This window comes from Mustelus asterias, chromosome 15 (genome assembly GCF_964213995.1).
Source record: "Mustelus asterias chromosome 15, sMusAst1.hap1.1, whole genome shotgun sequence".
Lineage (NCBI taxonomy): Eukaryota > Metazoa > Chordata > Chondrichthyes > Carcharhiniformes > Triakidae > Mustelus > Mustelus asterias.
In genome coordinates, this window is record NC_135815.1 from 36,296,716 (window position 1) to 36,318,743 (window position 22,028).

At 40.7% G+C, this 22,028-nt stretch overlaps 1 protein-coding gene across 3 annotated transcripts in view; it reads right to left on the bottom strand.

Annotated features, from left to right (window-relative positions):
• Window positions 1–7,231: 7,231 nt before the first annotated feature.
• tgfb2 (transforming growth factor, beta 2) overlaps window positions 7,232–22,028 on the bottom strand; it is a 77,349-nt gene continuing 62,552 nt past the window's right edge. For all 3 annotated transcript variants that reach the window (XM_078229767.1, XM_078229766.1, XM_078229769.1), the window contains exons 4-8: window positions 20,262–20,394; window positions 20,020–20,130; window positions 14,242–14,419; window positions 9,744–9,897; window positions 7,232–7,678 (exon numbers count right to left, since the gene is read on the bottom strand). In XM_078229767.1, the coding sequence (XP_078085893.1) occupies window positions 7,520–7,678; window positions 9,744–9,897; window positions 14,242–14,419; window positions 20,020–20,130; window positions 20,262–20,394 (735 nt within the window). In that variant the 3' untranslated portion in view covers window positions 7,232–7,519. The remainder of the gene's footprint in view (window positions 7,679–9,743; window positions 9,898–14,241; window positions 14,420–20,019; window positions 20,131–20,261; window positions 20,395–22,028) is intronic.

Below are 22,028 nucleotides of genomic sequence, written 5' to 3' on the forward strand. Positions count from 1 at the left end.
GCAAATTTGGAGAAAAAACATTCAGTTCACTCTTCCAAATCATTAATATATAGTGTGAACAGTTGGGGCCCTAGCACAGAACCCTGCGGAACCCCACTGATCGCTGACTGCCAATCAGAAAAAGACCCATTTATGCTGAGTCTTTGCTTCCTATCTGCTAAGCAGCTTTCTATCCATCGCAAGATACTATGTGCTTTAACTTTATATAGTAGTCTACTATGTGAGACTTTGTCAAAAGCCTTCCGAAAGTCTAAATAAAACACATCCACCAATTCTCCTTGGTCAACACTACTTGTTATATCCTCAAAGAATTCCAATAGATACTTGAAGCATGATTTCCCCATGCTGACTTTGTCTGATTATACCATTGCGTTCCAAATGCTGAGCTATGAAATCCTTGACAATGGACTCTAGCAACTTCCCCATTACTGACGTTAGGCTCACTGATCTATAGTTCTCTGTTTTCTCTCTACCTCCCTTTTTGAATAGCGGGCATACATTAGCTACCCTCCAATCTGTAGGAACCAGTCCAAAGTCCAAAGAATTTTGGAAAATGACCACCAATGGATCTACTATTTCCAGGATCACTTCTTTAAGTATTCTGGGATGAAGATTATCAGGCCCTCGAGACTTATCCACCTTCAATCCCATCAATTCCCCAAAACCATTTCTCTACTAACTGATTTCCTTCAGCTCCTCACTAAAACTTATTTCTCTCAGAACTTCTCGTACATTATTTGTCTTCCTCGATAAAGACAGAAGCAAAGTACGAATTTAGTTCCTCAGCCATTTCTTTGTTCCCTGTTATGAATTCTCCCGCTTCTAACTGTAAGGGGCCTACACTCGGTTTTGTCAATCTTTTTCTCCTTACATAAATATAGAAACTTTTACGGTCAGTTTTTCTGTTCCTTGCTGGCTTACTTTCATACTCTATTTTTCCTTCTTGATCAATTCCTTGGTCCTCCTTTGCTGAATTTTAAACTGCTCCCAATCCTCAGATCTATTTTTTTTTGCCTATTTGTATGCTTCTTATTTGAATTGAATATTATCTCTAATCCCCCTTGCAAACCATCGTTTGGCCACAATTCCCTTATCACTCTTGCGCCAAAACAGAAATAAGCAACATCTGGAGTTCACCTATTTGTTGCTTTAATGCCTGCCATTGCCTTTCCATTGCCCTCCCTTTCAGTAATGTTTCTCAGTCCATCATAGCCATAGGTCAATGAGATTAGAGAAAAACTCCTGGTTCACAAAGATAGTTTATGGTTTTTATAGCCCAATAATTGAAGTCCAAGGACATCACTGCCGGAGATCCTCAGGGTCGTTTCTTTAGCCCAGTTATCATTGGTTGCTTTATCAATGGCTTTCCTCCATTATATGGTCAGAAGTGAGGTTGAACACTAACAATTCCAAAGTGTTCAGCACCATCTGCGTTCCCTCTGATAATGAAGCAGCCCATACCAGCCTAGGATATGGATAACATTTGTGCTTGAGTGGACCAGTAACTTGTAACATTCTCAACATGTATTTTGGAAGTTGGAGAAATTTTGAAACAATTGTCATTTGAAAGGCTGATTTATTGTCAGATAATGAAACAGTAAAGATTTCAAAATTGGTGGAGGGGTAATAATAGTGCAATGGTATTTTCACTGGATGAGTAATCCAGAGACTCGGTAATGCTCTGGGGATCTGAGTTTGAATCCCACCATGGTAGATGGTGAAATTTTGAATTCAATAAAAATCTGGTATTAAAAGTTTAATCATGGAATCCCTACAGTGCAGGAGGAGGCCATTCGGCCCAACAAGCCTGCATTGATGACAGTCCCACCCAGGCCCTATCCCCATAACCCTCCGTATCTACCCTGCTAATCCACCTGACACTAAGGGTCAATTTACCATGGCCAATCAACCTAACCCACACATCTTTGGAGTGTGGGAGGAAACCGGAGCATCCGGAGGAAACCCACACAGACACGGGGAGAATGTGTAAACTCCACACAGACATTCACCCGAGGCCAGAATTAAACCTAGGTTCCTGATGCTGTGAGGCAGCAGTGCTAACCACTGTGACACCCTGCCACATGATGATGTCCATGAATTGATTGTCGCTAAAACACACCTGGAAGGAAATCTGCCATCCTTATCTGGTCTGGCCTACATGTGACCCAAGATTCACAGCAATATGGTTGACTCTTAAATGCCCTCTGAAGTGGCCTAGCAAGACACTCAGTTCAAGGGCAATCAGGAATGGGCAATAAATACTGGCCCAGCCAACAACGCTCACATCCAATGAATTTTTAAAAATGGATTACTTGTTTCTCAACTCTGAAGAGAGAGAGGCTACACATCAAGCAAATGGATTGGTCCTCCCAGCAGTAGGATGCATTCAACCGTGGCACATTAAAAATAGAAGCACAAAAGTCTGTTGACTTCAATTGTATGTAGTTGAGATCCATTACTAATATCGATACATATGTCAACTGTCTGTCTCACTTCATATGGCTCTGTTATTTCGATTAGTGTCATCTGTCAAATGTATTACACTGAAAATTCAAATAATTCTGCTGATCAGTAAAGGGCTAATCAATATAATTGGAATCAATCTAGCAGATATTAGGTTGAAAATGCCTGCTAGATTGAATTTGAAAGATTGCCTCATTTTAAAATTTGTATTAACTGTTGTTAATCAGTTACAGTGGCACAATAGTTAGCTCTGCTGCCTCAGAGCTCCAGGAACCTGGGTTCGATTTCGGCTTGGGTCACTATCTGTGAGGAGTTTGCTCTTTTTCCCTGTGTCAGCGTGGGTTTCCTCCGGGTGCTCCGGTTTCCTCCCACAGTCCAAAGATGTGCAAGTTAGGTGTATTGGCTGTGGTAAATTGCCCCTTAGTGTCCCGGGACGTGTAGGTTAGAGGGATTAGCGGGCTAAATATGTGGGGTTACGGGGATAGGGCCTGGGTGGGATTGTTGTCGGTGCAGACTCGATGGGCCAAATGGCCTCCTTCTGCACTGTAAAGATTCTATGTTATGCTTCTATGTTGTTAATCAGTTATAGAATAGCAATACTTTGGGGACTTTCCACAAATGCTCCAAAGATTCAAAGAAGACCTTCCTAAGTTTTCTTCCAAATTTCTATTGCTATGGTAATTAACTAATCAACCCATTTAGGGCAAAGCAGACACTAATGGTGATCTCTTACATTCAAATTAACTAATTTATTCATTAAGATGCAGCCCATTTGTTAATCCAATAATTTACATAATAAGTCTTAGTGAACTGAGATGAATGGCATTTAAACTAAGTGTTTTAAGCCAGTTTTCAGTCAATAGACACCTGGATTATGATCTCTCCAGTAATCTGAGTAAGAACATCTTGGACCTTAGGCTGTTGCACATCTGTAAAATACATTTTTTTTATAATAAGTCAAGGACTGCCAAAAAAAAGTAAAACTGAAATAATTTATTTAACCACTAGAGCACCACAAAATCTGCAGGCTTCACAGACATACCATGTGTTAAAATACATAGTAATTAGCCAACAAATATGTATGTTTGACCAAAATGTACGATTGGAAGATAAAAACGAGGAAAAAGCACCCACCCTCCCACCCAAGTGGTAAGATCATCAAATGTCCAACATTTACTAAGGATCAAGAAATAAGTGTACAGTTTTTAAAAACAATAGTTTCAAAAGACGTCAGCATTACAAGAGGAAGCTTTATACTAGTATCAGTGCAATCCTGAGGAAAAGAAACTTCATCCTAATGGGGGCAAAAAAAAGAACAGCAGAAGGAAATACTGAGCAAAATACAGAGATACGTTTTTTTTCTAAAAAAAAGCATTCAACATTTGGTTGCGTCCAGCGCAATCAAGTATAGTTTGACATTCTGGCATCCCATCTCCTTCTATTGGAGCTAAAAGACAAGTTAATATGCCATTCAGATATAGGATCCCAAACAATGAATGACACTCTTAAAGAGTTAAAGATAGGCTATCCCCGACAAAAGTGCTTACGACTGGCATTCCAGATGTCAGAAGCTATTTTCATGTATTTATCTACAAGGTATATATTGTGAATTTTCAAATGATGTTTAAAAGTGTTAGAGCTAAATTGAGGCCACTGTCTTCATGAAAACAGTATTTGGCAAACATTTTTTTTTCATTTCATCTGACACAATTACCTCATAGATGTAAATCCAGCCAAAATGTATCATGGTGTCATTTGCAGGCAATATTACAATGATGAAGATGATGCATGAGTCTTCTCCTTTGCCAAATTAAAAAAAAGTTGGCCAGTGACTTTTTTTTCTTGAAGGCAATGGCCCTTTAAAATGATTCACTCTTTATATCCCAAAGAACAATGAAAATCATATGGGAATTAGTTCAACAAATCAAAAAGATCTGAAATGAATAGACAGTATTATAAAATAGGTAACATGGTTTGATCATCGAGTATGATGAGCATCACAGAAGTAGGGGTTTCCAAATGGTTTTAAATGAATGTCCTATTCACATCAGTGAGTCATGAGAAGTAATAAAGGGGATCTGGATATTTATTTTATTTAGACAACTACATCAGCACATTTTCCACTGTATATCTTAAGAAAGCTGTCAAAGGTCACTGCTTGTTTCCATGAGTTAACTTGTGAAATTTTAGCACACAGTTTCTTGCATATTTTTCTAGTGACGTTTATGTTTACTTTCCACTTACCAAGTGAATGGAAGTAGTCACAACAGAGGGAGATTCCCATGGTTTAACATTGTAAGACTTCTTGACATTACTAATAAAATGACATCTGTATTAAAATGTTGGAAATAATAAAGGGACTATATCTGATCAAACTTGGCTTTTCGTAATTCCCCATGTAAGTAAGTCCTTCCACCCCCCCACCCCCCCCACCCCCCCCGTTCTTGTGTCCTTCTCAGCTGGGAGGTACAACCAACAGAGGCGATGTACATTGTTCCCCATCTATACCCGAAGTGCTGCTCCATAGTCAGCCATCAGGAACTGCAAGCACTAAAGCAATGTGTAAAACAGACTCTCTCCAGTAGTTTCCCACTGCCTCATACAGCCCAGAAGGAGGCATTCGGCCCAATGTGCCTATGTCAGCTCTTTGAAGGAGTTACCCAATTAGCCCCAGCCCCCAGTTCTTTTCCTTCCTTAACCCATGACGTTGACTGGGTTAGGCTTTCTGAGCCAACATTTCTAGTGAGGAGGCTAGGATTTCTAGCACGATTTACAGTCACTCTGCTGCCTCTTGTCTGGGATTGAAATTGAATGCCCTCCTGAGGAGACAGCATTTGTCTGTCTTGGCAGAAGGACTAGTTTGCACATGATAGGGAATATAGCTGAACAAAAAGTGTACCATTGTTTATACACCAGAACTGGAACATGGATCTCCTGTTCAAGACACAGTGCTTCAGTGTGAGGGGAAGGGGGAACATTTGTGGTCCACTGTCCTTTAATCTAAACCCTCAGCAAACATGCTTCATGGTTCGCCCTCCTGCAGAGTGTTTCCGGAAGATGTTCCTTCTCTTTCTATTGCTATGCAATCTGAGGAAGGTAGGAAACTTTCTTGGGACAGAGGATGCTCTCAGCATCCATAAAGCTATGAAAGGGCTCGATTAAAACTATAGGAGTTCTAACGTAGTTTCTGTGAAATTATGAATCATCTGGTTTTCTTTTGCTTTCCTGTGAGGAAATGCTTGGTCCCCACTTATAAAAAGGAGCTCACCAGATGAAGAATTGCTGCCAAAGACCCACATTCTCTCATTCCATGATGCAACATGTTACAACATCCCTAATACGGCCCTGGACCAAAAATGCAATGTCCTAGTACTGCACCTAACCTAAAAAAGGAACTCAAGTATTCTAATCAGATGAGTGTTACAGCTATGGGCTACCCCTTACAGATAAAATATTTCGCTTGGTGTAAACAGAAGCATCACTTTTGTATTGTTGTGCTATTTTCTTTATTTTTAACAATACTGTACACGTTTCATTTTTGTGTTTGCTAACTGTTCACTCATAAGTAACTGATAACAAAAACGCATCACACAAGTAGATTTAAAAAACAGAATAGTTGGGCTGATGCTCAATTTAGAGGAAGGATAACGCCAATATAATTTAGCAGATATCGTATCTGGCATTTGGGAGAAAGGGCTATTCCCTTAATTGCTCCTAAAGATGAAGGTTAAATATGGAAATCCAAAAGCAGCAAACATCAAAGGGCACAAGTCCCCGTATTTTGCCCTCTGCTTTTGTTTCCAAAAATTCATAAAATTATTAGCTCTGGGGTTGTAAGAGTTTGTTCTTGATGTGCTATCTAGCTCAGCAGGAGTTCAGATTGAAGACTTGGTGGAAAGGTCAGTGTGTCTGTGTTGCTGCATTTCTATTTTGTTGGATATTAAGACTAATGGCTAGAATATTATGAGCCCCACAAATTATGCATGCTGACCTCTGCACCTCGTTCTCCGCTCTTGGCTGAGGCAGAGTTTCACAATTTCCAGGCTACTGTCTGGAAACTCATGTACCAAACCAGTGCACAGTGGAAAATATCAGCAAAGGTGCTTTAGAAAGAAAGATTTGCCATTATGGAGCAAGTTCGACGAACTTCCAGTCATTGATTTTAACAGTTAGGAAATTAAATCAACCATTCCGACCTCCACAGATAATTCTCCAGTAAACACTTCTGTTGAATAAGACTGCACCAGGAGAAGAGTTTACAATTTCCAGGCTATTATGCTTATGAATTTGTTAGAGTTAATCCAGAGTGTAAAATATTTGGCATTTAGTGGAAAGGGCATTAAGTCTAACAAGCCTGTACTTTCTTTTGAAAAAAAAAATCAACCCCAACATTCAGCCTTCTTACCATATCACTCAATCTCTTCTCTCTCCAGGAATGCATCTACTTCATCTTAATTGGACACTTCTCCCACAAACATGCTAACCTTTGGGTTTTCAGTGTTCCGCCTGATGTTAATTCTTACTTGTAACATATTCATTTTTAGGCCCAAATTGTAATCGCTTGCATTCCCTAGACCAATACTTGTCTGATAGCAAGTACACACTTGTGTGTTGTTGACAAGTCTGTTATTGTCTCCTATCACTTCACCCAATAACACATCCCCTCAATGAACATATCAGCAATACATGTAACTTTGTTGGTGCCCTAGGAAAGGAGTATATAGGATGCCAATTGCATAACAATACACAAGATCAAGTAAGGCACGGGACCTGTACAGCATTTCCACTAAGTGGGACTCTTTTTATTTCACATATTAACACTTACAATTTTTCCAGTGTTTTTATTTAAATTTAAAGGTTCTGTGTCTCATCTATCACACTAAAATAGTAGGTGAAGGATAGGAATAAAGGCTTCAATGTACGTTTTTTTTTCCTTTTGCTTCTGTTGGTAGTTAAACGAAAACAAATGTTCCAAAATAGTTCAAACTAGTACCATGTATTGTTCTTTTACTTAACACTGATGAACCTGGGATTTTCAGGGGAGTTGTGTTCATTCTTAGCTGCATTTGCAAGACTTAACTACCATGTTCGAAAGGTGTTCAATTTTTGGAACTTTGCCAACAAAGTAGAGGATGGTGAGTGGCTCCAGGTCTTGAGAAACGCAGCAAGGGGAGGCAGAAGCTTCAGGGTTTATATTGTTGTACAGACTAAGTATCTGAAATAAAGAAAACACTGTTTAGTCTGCCAATAATCATTTAGAAAAACAGAGTCAGCTGCCCTCAGGTCATTCTGGTAGGAAGTTTATACATGACTGAAACAAAAGAGTAAATGGTCACTTGAGGAATAGCCTGGATAAATACTGCCACACTGGGACAAAGGCACTTTTGCAGCTTGACCACTGACCTATTGAGTAAGCAAAAGAGAATTGTTATGCAGTTTTCCTAACACCATAACATGTCCTATTCTGAAATATGATTTTATAGTAACATTCTACCATTAAGAGAGATACCACATACAGAGTATGTTTGCCTTTTAAAGAACACTCAGCCCTATTGATGGACACAGATGGCAGTGAAAATATTTAATATAAATCCATGGCAATGTGTGAAATGCTGAAGTAAATTTTGCCATTACTACAGTATGTCACCTTTTGGCATCTAGATATATTTTGACTGTCTCCCAGGGATAAAACAGGGCCTGTGTTATATCTCTAATTTCCTTACTTTTAGGAAAAATGGGGATTTTCTTTAAATAAGCTGAAAGCGATTCTAATGATTGGGCTCAAAATGTAGTTATTCAGGGCTTAATGTGTTCAAAGTGACTACCATAATATTGGTGGCTCAATGACGTTTACCACAATCAACCACAATCTACCCGTCACTACCCACAGAACAAAACCCAACACCTCAGATTTCCTGCCTATTAGCTTTTGTAAAACCGGTGCAAAATCAACCAAATAATAGACACGGTGCTGATAAAAATATTTTGGGAAGTGGGAAGAGTGTAAATTTAGGGGCACGACATTACAGGAACAAGTTGAAATAGAGATTTTCCTTAACAGAAATAGTTCAGATGGTGGAAACTTAGAAGAGCATTACAAAGTAGTGATATTGCTCTATTGGAACAAAGTGGAATAATGGTACTGCTCTACAGGAAAATGGATTGACTGCTATGTGGCAATGGTATGGAATAAATATACTGCTGAACAGGAACAATGCGAAGGGGCTTATCTGCTGTATAGAAACAGTGTGGGGTTAGTTGAGTGTTGGATGAGAACAGTGTAGGGTTGGCACACTGTGCATAGGAACAGAATGAAGTGGGTACACAGTTGTCCATTGACAACATGGAGTAAGAACATTGTTGTCTTGGAACCCTGTGAAATGGATACTTTGCTGTATCTGAACTTAGAATCATAGAATCGCTACAGTGCAGAAGGAGGCCATTTGGCCCATCGAGCCTGCACCGACTCTCTGACAACAATCCCACCCAGGCCTTATCCCCGTATCCCCACGCATTCACTCTGTCAATCCCTCCAACCTACACCTCTTGGAACACTAAAGGGCAACTTAGCATGGCCAATCAACCTAACCCGCATATCTTTGGAGTGTTGATTGGTTTAATTAAATTTCATACAACAGATAGGTTAAAAAGTCATCTTATCCTACCTTATACTAATGCTTGTCCTATTAACAGTCCTAATAATTGGTTTGCAGCCTTAGATATGTATGATGAGAAGACCAAGGACATGGATTTGACTTATTTTGTTGTTCTCCCACTTGGGTTGAATATACTGATTCTAAATGATTATATTATGTACCAGATTGCATTCTCAAGCATCCAGTTTTCCAACTGCATTGTGGTTTCCCACCAGTTGTTTTTTGAGTTCAGAACAGTTAAATTTACAGAGCACTACGCAAATGAAAAGTGATACTGTTCCCAAACCAACAAGACTTCCTGATTCTAGAAACTAATTTCTTAGAAATTGGGCCAAGGTGGACCAGGCCATAACCTTTTCCTCTTTCACAAACAAAGATCACATTTTTAGAAGATAAAGTTAATTAGTATTTCTATAGAATAATGTCCATTTTTACACATCTTTAATTTGAAGAGTGTAGAAAATACAAAGTGAGAACATATAGCTGTTTTCCTTGCAACAGCACAAAAATGAATCAAACTGCATGGCATAAATGCAACTTAACAGCATTGTAAAAGACCAAAAATGTTTAAACCATTCAATCTCATTGTGCAATTGCATCCATTCATTCACAAACAGTGCTTACCCTGCTGTGTTGAGTATCTGAGCTCCACAAGTAAGGACAAGCCCCAGCACAGAAGTTAGCCTGATAGCCCTTAGGTTCATGAATCCATTTCCACCCTAGGTCTCTCCGGAAGTCAATGTATAGTGGGCGGAGGCAGCAGTTGTCCTGCACATTTCTATTTAATAGACAAAAATTCACATTTAAGTGACAGGAAATTCTCTTTTTCAATTTCTACTCCTTTCTCCCCGTATCTCCTGAGATTTCTGACTTATGCAAGAGTACATCTGAAGCAGTTTTGCTTTAAATAGTTCTCAGGATGCGGGTGGGGCTAGAAAGGTTGACATTTATTGCCAAGCCCAAGTTGCCCTGAATCTGAGTGACTTACTGGACCATTCCAGAGGGCAGTTAAGATGATAGTGCGAGACTGGAGTCTCTGTTAATTACGAAATAAAAATACTTTAAAACTGTATGTTTTTTTCTAAATCTAGCAAGACTCATTGGATAATGTGCACCGGCTGTGGAAAGATTTATAAGGCTATCAGCCCAGCGCTTGGCTGGAATAAAAAAGGCAAACAAAGTCATGTTTTGCATTAACAAAGAGATAGAGTATGAATCAAAGGAGATTCTATCATTCCTGTACAAGGTGTTGGACAGTACCCATCTTGATTACTTTGCTGTGACCTTGCTGAGTGCATTTTGGCTGCCGTGTTTCCTACACTGTTACAGTGACTGCACTGAGGCAGCTGATTTGCGTGCATTCAGTCAGGAATGCAGTTCTAGTTCAGTAGTTTCCTAAATCTATTATTAAACATAATACTTTTGAGTTTAATGTAGGATCTCACTTGCACTCGCTGGTTCTCCTGTGGGCAACTACGTTACGTAAAAGGTGATGTTTCTGACTCATGTTTCCCAGCTTTGGTGGGACAGAAATGAATCTGCACAAATCAAATCTGTTCAGATGAAAGATAACAAATAATGACAGTAAAAGTATAGCCTGAAGCTGTCCCTAAGTATGCTTTGGAAAACCAAAACTATGCGCCTGCTGGAAAGGTATTTGTTTTCATTTATCACATTATCAGATCAATAAAATTAAACTTAAACAGGCCGGGGAAAGCTTGCAAAATATAAATATCAGTTTTGCAAGTTGAGGAAACAAAAAACACAGAGGCATTTCACACTTTTGGTCGTCTTTACTAATTTGAATGTGGAAAATGAGATTGATTATTTTGTGTTTCTAACAATGCCTACATTTTCAATAAAATTGCCAAAAATGTAAATTTCAAACACTTTCATACATAAAATCTCTCCTGCAGAAGGACATGCAGGTGAATGAGAGGTCCACATCCACTTCTGATACTTTCCAGCCTAACTGGTAGTAATTTGAAATGGAACTATTAAGTTTATTTGCAGAAGATTTTTCGTTATCTGACTATTCTTTGAAATTTTAATCATTACTATGTTGGCAACTTCCAGACAGAAAAACAGCTCACAAATGCTTTAAGCACAGAAAATATGAAGTCTTGTTGCAACATATTTTGTGGAAGACTTTGATGTTTATATCTTGGCTGGAAGTTTATGAAAAGCACGTAATGTGATGCCATCTGTTACTGCTCCAACTGGCTACACCAGTATAAGCTACAATATAGGTTGAGACTGCACAGTTCCCACAAACAGCCTCTCCAATCGCATCCAGCCCATGAGAGGAAGCCACAGCACAGAGGTTAGGCTTGTTGAATATCAAAGGAGAAGAAATTGCTGGTTGAGTCACTTGCTGGTAACTGGTTCAGCAGTGATATTAACAGAGACTTACCCAGTCCTTTGGCTAGAAAGTGAAGCATGTCACCTGGGAAATTAAAGGGCGGGATAAGTGCTTAAATATTTGGTATGGTGAGAAGATTGGCTTTCGAATCACAAAGACCCAATTTAGCAAAAGATTCTGTCCTTTTATTATGTAACTATTTTTCCTTGTGAAATACTTGTAACTTAAGTCATATAATGGCCGGAATTTTACCACCCCGCCCACCACAGGAATCGGAGTGGGTGAAGGGCAGACCATGAGAAGGTCCGTTGATTTTTGGTATCTTTGGGATTTTACGGTTTTGGAACAAGTGAGGCCATAAAATCCTGCCCAGTGAGTAAAAATGTAATTTTTTGGAGGTTGATCTTTACCTCTGAGGAATGCCCATTCCCCAAACACAAAAAGCCACTGCTTCATCCAATATTCCATCAGCATTCTTGTCAGACTTTGAGGGATGGGGTGGATAACTTACAGTTCAGAAGGAGGTCATTTGGCTCATCGTACCTGCACCGACAACAGGCCCGCCCAGGTTCTATCCCCATAACCCCACGGATTTACCCTGCAAATCTCCTGACGCCAAGGGGCAATTTTTATAGCATGGCTAATCCACCTAATCTGCACATCTTTGGAGTGTGGGAGAAAACCGGAACACCCAGAGGAAACCCATGCAGACACAGGGACAACATGCAAACTCCATACAGACAGTCACCAAAGGCTGGAATTGAACCCAGGCCCCTGGCGCTTTGAGGCAGCAGTGCTGACCACTGCGGCGCCAGAGATTTAATCTCTCTCTCATCCTTCAGCAATATTTTAAGTCTTTTGTTGAAGCAGTCTTTTTGTCTACTTGGCCAAAGATGTTCCTCTGTCGTGTCGGACAAAATTCCTGGACAAAACTGACATAAATGGCATTCATGCCTGGATTGTACTGAATGGCTATGAGACAAAACAAAGTAGCGCAGGGTAGGCAGTCAGAAGCAAAACCAACTCATTACCGGGGTAAAAATACTAAAACCAATGAGGACGGTCTGTTACTGTTCATCGAATCCTTACGGTACAGAAGGAGGCCATTTAGCCCATCGAGTCTGTTGGTGGATATCCGATAATTAAGAGAACTAGAAAGGCATTTTTTTCAACAAAACCTACAGTTCCAAACAGAATGTTACATTTCAGGTGGTAAGACACCAGCAGAGTGTGATCAGCCAAAAGTTGCAGTTCATGTCAGAACTAACAACATAGGAAAGAGTGTTTTTTTTCTGAGGAAATTTGAGGAAGTTAGGAGCTAACTAGAGTGAGTAATCAAGGATAGTATCGCGGGATTGCTCCATGCACTCAGGGACAGAAATGATACAGACATCAGAGTTTAGCTCAAGGAACGGTGCAGGAGTGAAAGTTTCAGATTCCAGGGCATGAGCAAATTCTTGGAAAGGTGAAAGATGTATGGAATGGATAGACTTCATTTGTCATTGCTGAGAGGGCTAATTAAATAGTCAAAGCAGATTTAAATCTGCAAGGAAGGGGGAGGGACACAGAAGGCTGACCAACTAAGGCATCTGGCGACCACCGAGACTTGCAAGAGGTTAGCTGTAGATAAAGGAGGCCTCAAAAGTATCACAGAGGAAGGGAAAAATAACACAAACCAGATAACACTAGAGAGGTTAGTGGCAATTGTGGTGAGATTTAGAGTAGGGGGACAAAAGGAGAAACAAAAGTACTAGCAATGAGAAAAAGAAAAGATTTAGCAACTAAAATAAGCAGTAAAATGCATGTAGACAGAAGTAATAAGGAATAAAACAAGGAAACCCCAGAGGAATATCGAACAAGTAGAGTGAGTTCAACTAAGAGGTTAAATCCAAAGGGATTTCTACAATACTGGCTGTACTTTTCAGAGCATCAAATTGTTTAAAACATAAAAAATGAAAGTTGCAGACAAGGGGATCTGTGGAAACAATAAGTAGATAATACTATATGAGTGGATAACCAGATTACCAGAATATGGGGGAGATGACAACATAGTGTAACGCCACTGGACTAGAAATCCAGTGGCCCAGGCTGAGACGTGAATTCAAATCCATGTCTGTTTATATAAGCACAAGTGAATCCCCAGTTAATGCCCACTAGCTGTACACACTTAAACATAATTAATATCAAATTAACAATAGATGAGCGGCAATTAGCGTGGGATAGAATACATGTGGTAGAATGTTGGGTAAGGTAGAGCTTTGGAGAATGGAATGTCAACAAGAAGAGCTTTGAGGTAATTGAGTGCAAGGTGACACTAGTCTGAGAGTCACAGAAGTGTAACAGCTGAGGTAGAAACAGAGAGCGGACAGCGTTACAGAGGTGGAAGCAGGCCATTGTACAGGAGAGGATATGATTTCAAAACTGAGCTTGGGGTAATCAGGACACCAAAGCAGGGAACAGCTTGACTCTGATTCAACGGCTGGAGTGGATGAGCTTGGGGTCAGTGACAAGAGCACAGGAGGGATAGCTGAGGGAGAAGACAAGTATGACTTTAATTTTTCCAGTATTTAGTTGACTTTCATGAACATAATATTCATCCCCCAACATTAGATGTCTGTGGAAGAAAGGCTAATAGTAGTTGTAACAACTAAGGTGATTGATAGGGCGATGCTCTCAATGATTACACTGAATGTAACACTTCAAACCTATAGGTGAGTTCACAAAGATATGTGGAGTGTATAACATTTGCAGTGACGTTACCTAAAACAAAATGCAGCATCCAATGCACGTTTCTTCCGCCGACTAGATTGTTGTGACTCGAGTCTGTAGGTTGGTAGTAGCATTAGGAGAAGATGTGCCGTTTTCTCGTTATAATGATTACTTTTTTGTTTTCTTATATCACCACTGGGATAATCTTTTGGAAAGTTGTCATAAATTCCTTCAAAAGTAACAACAGCTCCAGTTAGAAAAAGCAGCAATGCATACTCCTGCCTTCAGCACATTTCTTTATCTCAATATATCAAAAGGCCTTCTGAAAAATCAGACCAGACACCCAACGTCTGTGATGTCAATGACTGAAATGTTCCCATGTATTGAGTCCAGATTAGATGCTATAGTAACAAACATTTTATTACAAAGAACAATGAAGAGAACAGTACAGCACAGGAACAGACCCTTCGGTCCACCAAGCCTACACCGATCATGTTGTCCTATCTAGGCCAACCACCTGTATCCCTCTATACCCCGCCTGTTCATGTGCTTATCCAGGCAAGTCTTAAATGTCGCCAATGTATCTGCCTCAACCACCTCACTTGGCAGTGCATTCCAAGCCCCCACCATTCTCTGCGTAAAAAACTTCCCCTGCACATCTCTACTGAACTTTTCCCCCCTTACTTTGAACTTGTGCCTCCTTGTGTCTGTAATTTCTGCCCTGGAAAAAAGCTTCCAACTGTTCACCTTACCTATGCCCTTCATAATTTTATAAACTTCTATCATGTCGTCCCTCAACCTCCGTCTTTCCAGGCAGAACAATCCTAGTTTATTCAATCTTTCCTCATAGCTAATACCAGGCAACATCCTGGTAAATCTTTTCTGTACACTCTCCAAAACCACCGCGTCCTTCTGGTAGTGTGTGGACCAGAATTGGACACTGTATTCCAAATGTGGCCTAACTGATGTTTTATATAACTGTAACATGATTTGCCAACTTTTATATTCAATGCCCAGGCCGATGAAGGCAAGCTTGCCATATGCTTTCTTCACCATATGTTTAGTTGTGTTATCCAGAGTTTGAACTTGCCAATGCATACTGGGTGAATTCTGACCATTCCTGAATCTGCAGTTGCCATCTATACAATTAGCCCAATCCTGAATGCTGATGAAAAGTAAAAGTCTCCTGTTCCCAATGCCCCTAGTCATAAGCCGACATGCTGCATCTTGTCCCAGTGGTTAGGGGCAGATGGGGCACTTTTTGGCAGGATCAGCGTGAAATGAAAGACAGGAATTAGAACCGACAAGGTGAAAAGGTTCAAAGTCATCCTTGTGCAGATGATTATATTTCATTATTTGCTGACATCAAGTCAACATGAGTGAATGTCATGTGTCATATTGCTGTGTGATGGCTAATTCTGTCACCAGATATCTGGGAGACCTCCATTTCTCCAACTCTAATGGACTTGCATTCAGGTACTCCCCTGATCTCCACTGCATCCTCCTCTGCAGCAGTCAGAGAAGGTCACACCCGGTCCTCTGCCTCTCCCTGATATTCTGCTCCAACTGCTGTTGCAAGGGAAGAAAGTGGGATTATGAGTTCTCCCCCATCTGCGTGGGTTTCCTCCGGGTGCTCCGGTTTCCTCCCACAGTTCAAAGATGTATAGGTTAGGTGGATTGGCCATGCTAAATGCGCAGGTTACAGGGATAGGGTAGTGTGTGGGTTTGGGTAAGATGCTCTGTTGGAGAGTCAGTGCAGACTCAGTGGGCCGAATGGCCACCTTCTGCACTGTCACGATTCTTTGGTTCTATGAGTCTGAAATATTTTTTTTGATTGGATGGAAGGACAACATTTGTGAGAGATGTGTGTGGCATGGCAATCAGATCAGGGTGGCTGTTATATAGGTTTAATATATATATATTATAGGTTTAAGTTTATTTAATTTAATTTCAATTTAAGACATAGGTTTAAGGTGTGTGGGGAAAAGTTTACAGGAGATGTGTGAGGCAAATTTTTTACGCAGAGGGTGGTGAATGTCTGGAATGCGTTGCCCGGGGAGGTGGTGGGAGAAGGTATGATAGCAGCAATTAAGGGGCATCTAGACAAATACATTAATAGGATGGGAATGGAAGGATACGGACTCCATAAGTGCATACGGGTTTAGTTTAGGCAGGCATCATGATCGGTGCAAGCTTGTAGGACCGAAAGACCTGTTCCTGTGCTGTACTGTTCTTTGTTCTTTTTTAGTGGTAGCTTTCAGATGGAGATGTAAAGGGTTGCCTTGAAAGGGAGGGCTGGATGCAGCTGCGAAGTATGTTGGTCTGTGGAGCGCTGTGCCAGGGAAGGTTGGGGAAGTCAGAGTCAGAAGGTTGGCACTGGAATGTGGCATGTAACTCACCTTCTCCGTCCCTCATGAAATCACTGAATCTCTCAAGGCGCTGTATCTATGAGTGAGGGGCCACACTCCTGTTACTCACCTCCTCTGCCTGCTGGGTCTCAGAGGCTGGCCACTTTCTGGGAAGAATATTTCTTTTTGCGAGCCTTTACAGCCGCAGTATGATCCTCAGTGGTGCCTCCAAGGACCACAGTGGAGCCCTTCCTGCGTTGAGACTCCATCTGTATAGCTGCTGTCACTGTCCTGACAATTGTGGAATGGATCCACTTTAATGCCTGCCCAGGTCCCATTCAATATTGAGGTTTGAACAGTAAAGTGCAGATTGCCATCCTGCCAGCCTACTCAAATTGATTGAGAAACCTGCAAGCAGGATGCTTACGGATTGGCAAAGCCATAACAAAGCCCACTCTATGAACCTTTGGCTTCCCAACCCAACCCATTGCCAGCCGCCATGCAAGTGGGTCCAAAGATTAAAACTCTGCCTCAAGTTCTGTTCAAACTAAATGCAGTATAGAGGTGAAAAATGATGTTTGCACAAGAGAGATATTTCAGCTTGTGGCCAGGGAAATAATTATTATAGACAATAAAAAAGCAACATTTGCTGTCATATGTCAGACTGAGGACGCTCGTTGCTGTGAGCAGTGTTTCCCCACACTCCCTGGACCCCACCTCAACCCTTGAACTTAAGAGTTACTGAGGCCAATGTTACCGTCACAGGTGAGTCAAGCTAACTCAGTACAAACCAAGGATTGAACCTGAGAGTTTCTTAGCAACAGAAATCAAACACATACTGAACTGGGAACTGCATATTTTCCACTTGCCTGCTGATAGGCAATAGTATATTATTATTTGCTTTCTTATGAATTTGAATAAAATGAGCACTGTCCTGAGGTAACATCCAATCTGTAGATACAAAGATGGCAAGCCCATCATTTGCATGGTAATGAGGTGGAAGAAGATTCTCCCCCTTAATTCCCTGTGGTTGCACCCCAAGGGCTCTCATTTTCACTGGCATCCCAAGGAGTTGATAATTGACCTTGCATCTTAAACCTTTTCTGAGGGTGCCAAGCAGAAAGGTAAAATTGGGCAAATGGCAAGTAGCCTACCTATTATTCAATTCAATTTTCAGGTTTGCAGATCACTTGGCTGTTGTTTGCCAATGGAAGTTCCTAATGTCAGCAATTAATTTTGCAGCTACATAACCGTTTCTGCTCCTGTTTCCTGGTACATGATGCTGTCAGAGGATGGGCCTACACCAGAGGCATGGCCATCTCACTAATTACCACAGACTGCCACGTCCCTGAGCAAAAGGGCAGCCAAGAAAATCAGCCCCGTTGAGTTTGTGTGGACATGTCGCTTTATTTTCTTAAGAGGATGAATCACCCCAAATTTAAGGGGCCTTAAATGGATAAAATCTGACGTTAATGAAACAGTATGGTCAATGCTCACAATTCTCCAAAGAAGTGCCAACACAAGCATCAAAGCAAAAAACATGAAAGGCACTGAACCTGAGCTGAAAGGGTCATCGCTAATTTCTACTGTGATCCTTCAGTCCTGCCTCAAGACTCCCATTTAGGCACTGCTGTGGAAATCATTTCAATAATTGGTTGCACTAATTAAAGCCACAGAAATGCCTCAATTCAGGTCTCTTAAATTTTCACTTGGGTTTAAGTATTACCCCTAGTAACTGAAATGCTTTACTTAATTGTTAGAACTTAAAAGGTTCAATGTAACATTCTGTGAAATTCCATAAATATGACCTAACTAAGGTCTGCTAACTTAAGGAATCTCTGGAATGCTTACTGTTTCCAGTAGCAAGATCCATTTTTCCAGCAACTGTAATGTACGTTACTGCATCGCTGTACTAAATGTAGTGCTGCTCAAAGTCCTGAATTCCAATGGTGGTCCGAGCAACGATGGGGAGAGGTTATGTCAATAAGATGGAGTCTTGAAAAAGTATGAATGTAAATTAAAAATGGCTTTGCCCGAGTATGGACATCAAACAAAGAAAATCTTAATGAGTTTATATTTTGGCATGCAGTTGTTTCTTTTTAATACAGGAATATTTAAGCACTATTCCATATATACTGCTTTGGCACTAGTCCACTTTTGTTACCATTTTCTCACTGCGATTAAATAGCAAGTTTGATTCATTGGTTTGGCTTTGTTGGAATACTTATGTCACAAAGAGTTGGACAATTATTGTTTATCAAAGAAACAAGCCATATTAGAGCAACAGTAGTAAACTCACCAGTCAGACAAGTTATCCCCATTAATATGAACCTTTGACCCCCACTGTCACAAAATGGAAAAATATTTTTACAGTAATTATCTATTTCTTGTTTTAAGAAGTTGTTGTCACTGACATTGGAGAATGAATGTCCTCAACCCAAAACAGCTACAAGGAAAATATTTGGAGAACTTCATAAAAATTCTTGGCTGTACAAATGATCTGTTTCAAAATCTATGTAAATATTCAGGCCATTTATTTTTGATGTCGAGAGAGTTCCCTCCATGGGCCCTGACTGATCAGTATAAGATTAGGAAAGTCTTGGATGCATGATTTAAACTTAGTCCTTTTCCTTTAAACAATCTAAACAATGTTGATGAATGTCTATACAGGATATAGCTGCTGTTTTCTACCAACATCTCACAACCCAACAAGAAAGTAGGCTCGGCTTTAATACGTTATTAGTGGTGAGTGATGTATCATGATCTGTGTCGTCAGAATTGGCCAGAATTCTCCAATGCCCGCCACCAGCAAGAACAGAGAGTTTGGCGCTCAGCCAAGTCTTCATTCACTGCAACGGGATTGGAGAATCCCAGCCAGAGATGAGATCATAAAATTCCAGCCATTGTTTCTAAAGCTTCTGCATTGGCTACCTTCTTTCCCACAAGCTCGGGACTACACAATTCTTTCCCAGTCCTCTTCCCAGTGGTAGTGAGTGATCAACTGTGTCACACTCTTGCAGAGCAGGTTATGAATATTTTGCTACGAAGTCCATTCAAAATTATACTTGTAATAAAATTATAGCAGGTGGCATTGGGTTTGTTCCAACATCATTTTAACTGATACCATGGGGCGGGATTCTCTGGTCACGCATGCCCCAAGACCAGAAATTTCCACCTGAGTTCAACAGACCTTTGAATGGTCTGCCGAATTTTCTGTCTGGCCCGGTACGATTTACGCGGCGGACGAGACAGGAGAATTTCACCCCATTACTATAGCACTGTCGATGTATCAACTAACAAAACACACAATAGCCAAGGTAAATGTCAAGAAGCTGTGACAGACACAGGATCAAAGAAAATTTTATATGGACTTGCAACACAGATAATTGAAGCTGAAACCAAGGATATCCAGAGCCAAAAGAAGTGACATTACCCTTGATAAGAGTGCATGAAATATTATAAGAGTTGCTGTGTTATTTACCTGCAAATCTGGCTTCCAGCTCTTCACTCTTATTTGGTATAATATAATTATTAGAAGGCACAAATGTGCAACACGGGCAATGTAGACTTATCTTAAATCCAAGGTTTCTGTCTGCAAAACACAAAATATTGAACTATTTAATGGCCAGCATATATGATTTTGCAAAATCAAAAGCAAAACTCTCAAAATACACTTAGGACGCCATTGCCATCTAAGTAAAAGGTACAACTACAAACGTTTACCTCGATGGAGCAGCCATTCATTAACTGTGTCAGTCACATCAAAGGACAGCCATTCCCCTTCTGTTCTTGTTCGTACTACTTTACTGTCTATATACCGCTGGGATGGAGATGAAGGTTCTTTAGATTTTAGAATCTGAGAACAAGAACGTAATAATGGTAAATTTTTCTGGTCACATCAATGTTGATCAAAGGCCATGACTTTTTTTAACCAAGAATGCAACAGGTTTTTGCTATTCAATCAGAATTTCGATGTAATGGCAACAGATGGATGCTGGCAAACTGATAACCAGCATCACCTTAACGAGTTCATTGCAAAACACTTCTTCCAACAAAGGATGCCAGATATATCAGAAGGATGCAGTCAGGAAGCTGGTTGTGCACAGAAGGAAATCAAAAGGAACCTTTCTTGTAGAACTAAATCGAGGCACTCAGAGTAAGGGATCCAAGGCCTGCACTAGAATGGGCCCATAACTAACCTCATTTTGCCTTTTGGTATCAAATACCAAAAAAAACAAGGATGGGAAAGCAGGGCGGGGAATGAAATTGGGAGCCAATAATTGAAATCTTATCCAAAGAATAATTTTATTACAATGGGTAGTGGAAAACTGGAATGATCTCCATCGACTAAAAGGCTACAAATATCTGGCCAATTGAAATTTTAATGACTAGGATCATGATTTTCATTAGGTCTGATGGATACAGAGAAACGGTTGATAAATAGAACTGAGGTACAGGTCAGTCATGATCTAATTGAATGCTCCTGTTCTTCTTCCCCACCCACTACTACTGTACTTTTACTATCTGACTGAGCAAAAATTGAGCTTAGCAGTTCTGAATTTGATTAATATATTTATTAATTTATGAATGGGGGTGGATCATGAAGAGCATCGTGAAGGGGGACCCTTTGGAAGGGCCCAATGCTCAATGCCAGCTATTTTTGTTGGGGAGGGGGGTGGGGAAACATCCCTTCAATGAGGAAAGGGTGAGGGGTCGGCCCCAGCGTCCGTGGGTGGAGGAAGGGAGGTCCTCAATTTCAGTTTGAGATTGGGGCACCCTTTAAAAACGGTGCCTGATCTCTGTGAGGCCAGGCTTACCGGCATGTTTAGGCCCCATCTCTCTCAGAACCAGTGCGAAACTCACTACGCTCCTAAAACATGACTAAGGTGGAATTCTACCACCCTGCCTGCCATGAGAAGGGCGGACAATGGGAACCTCTGTTGACCTCGGGTGGGATTTTACGGTTTTGGGACAAATGTGGCTGTGAAATCCCGCCCTAAGTGTTGACACTTAACTAAGTATGTCCCATCCCGCCCACCGCAGGAATCATAGTGGGCAGATCAGAAAATTGGGTGGACCGTTTAAAAATCTGCTGACCTTAGGCAGGAATTTCTGGTCTTGGGTTGCAAGGTTGGAAAATCCTGCCTATGGTGATTTTTCTGGCAAAACTCCACCCTACATAAATCAGTATGAACAGTAACGTATTTCCCCTGTCACCTCCATGCATCGTTCAATGTTGAAGCACTCTTCACATGGGCGAAAAAGCTATGGCTGCCGACAACTGCAAAACAGAGTTGTCAGTTTCTTGTTTCAGATCTCTTCACTGCAGACTTTCCTGGACAATGTACAAACAGTAAAACAGAACCCAGCCACCAAATTACAAGCATTCAGCGCACCAAGCAGAAGAACTAAGGGCCAGCAGTATGATTGGATATTTTGCTTTTGGACTGGGCCAGCTCTTAGTCTGCAACTGATTGCACTATTTTACTC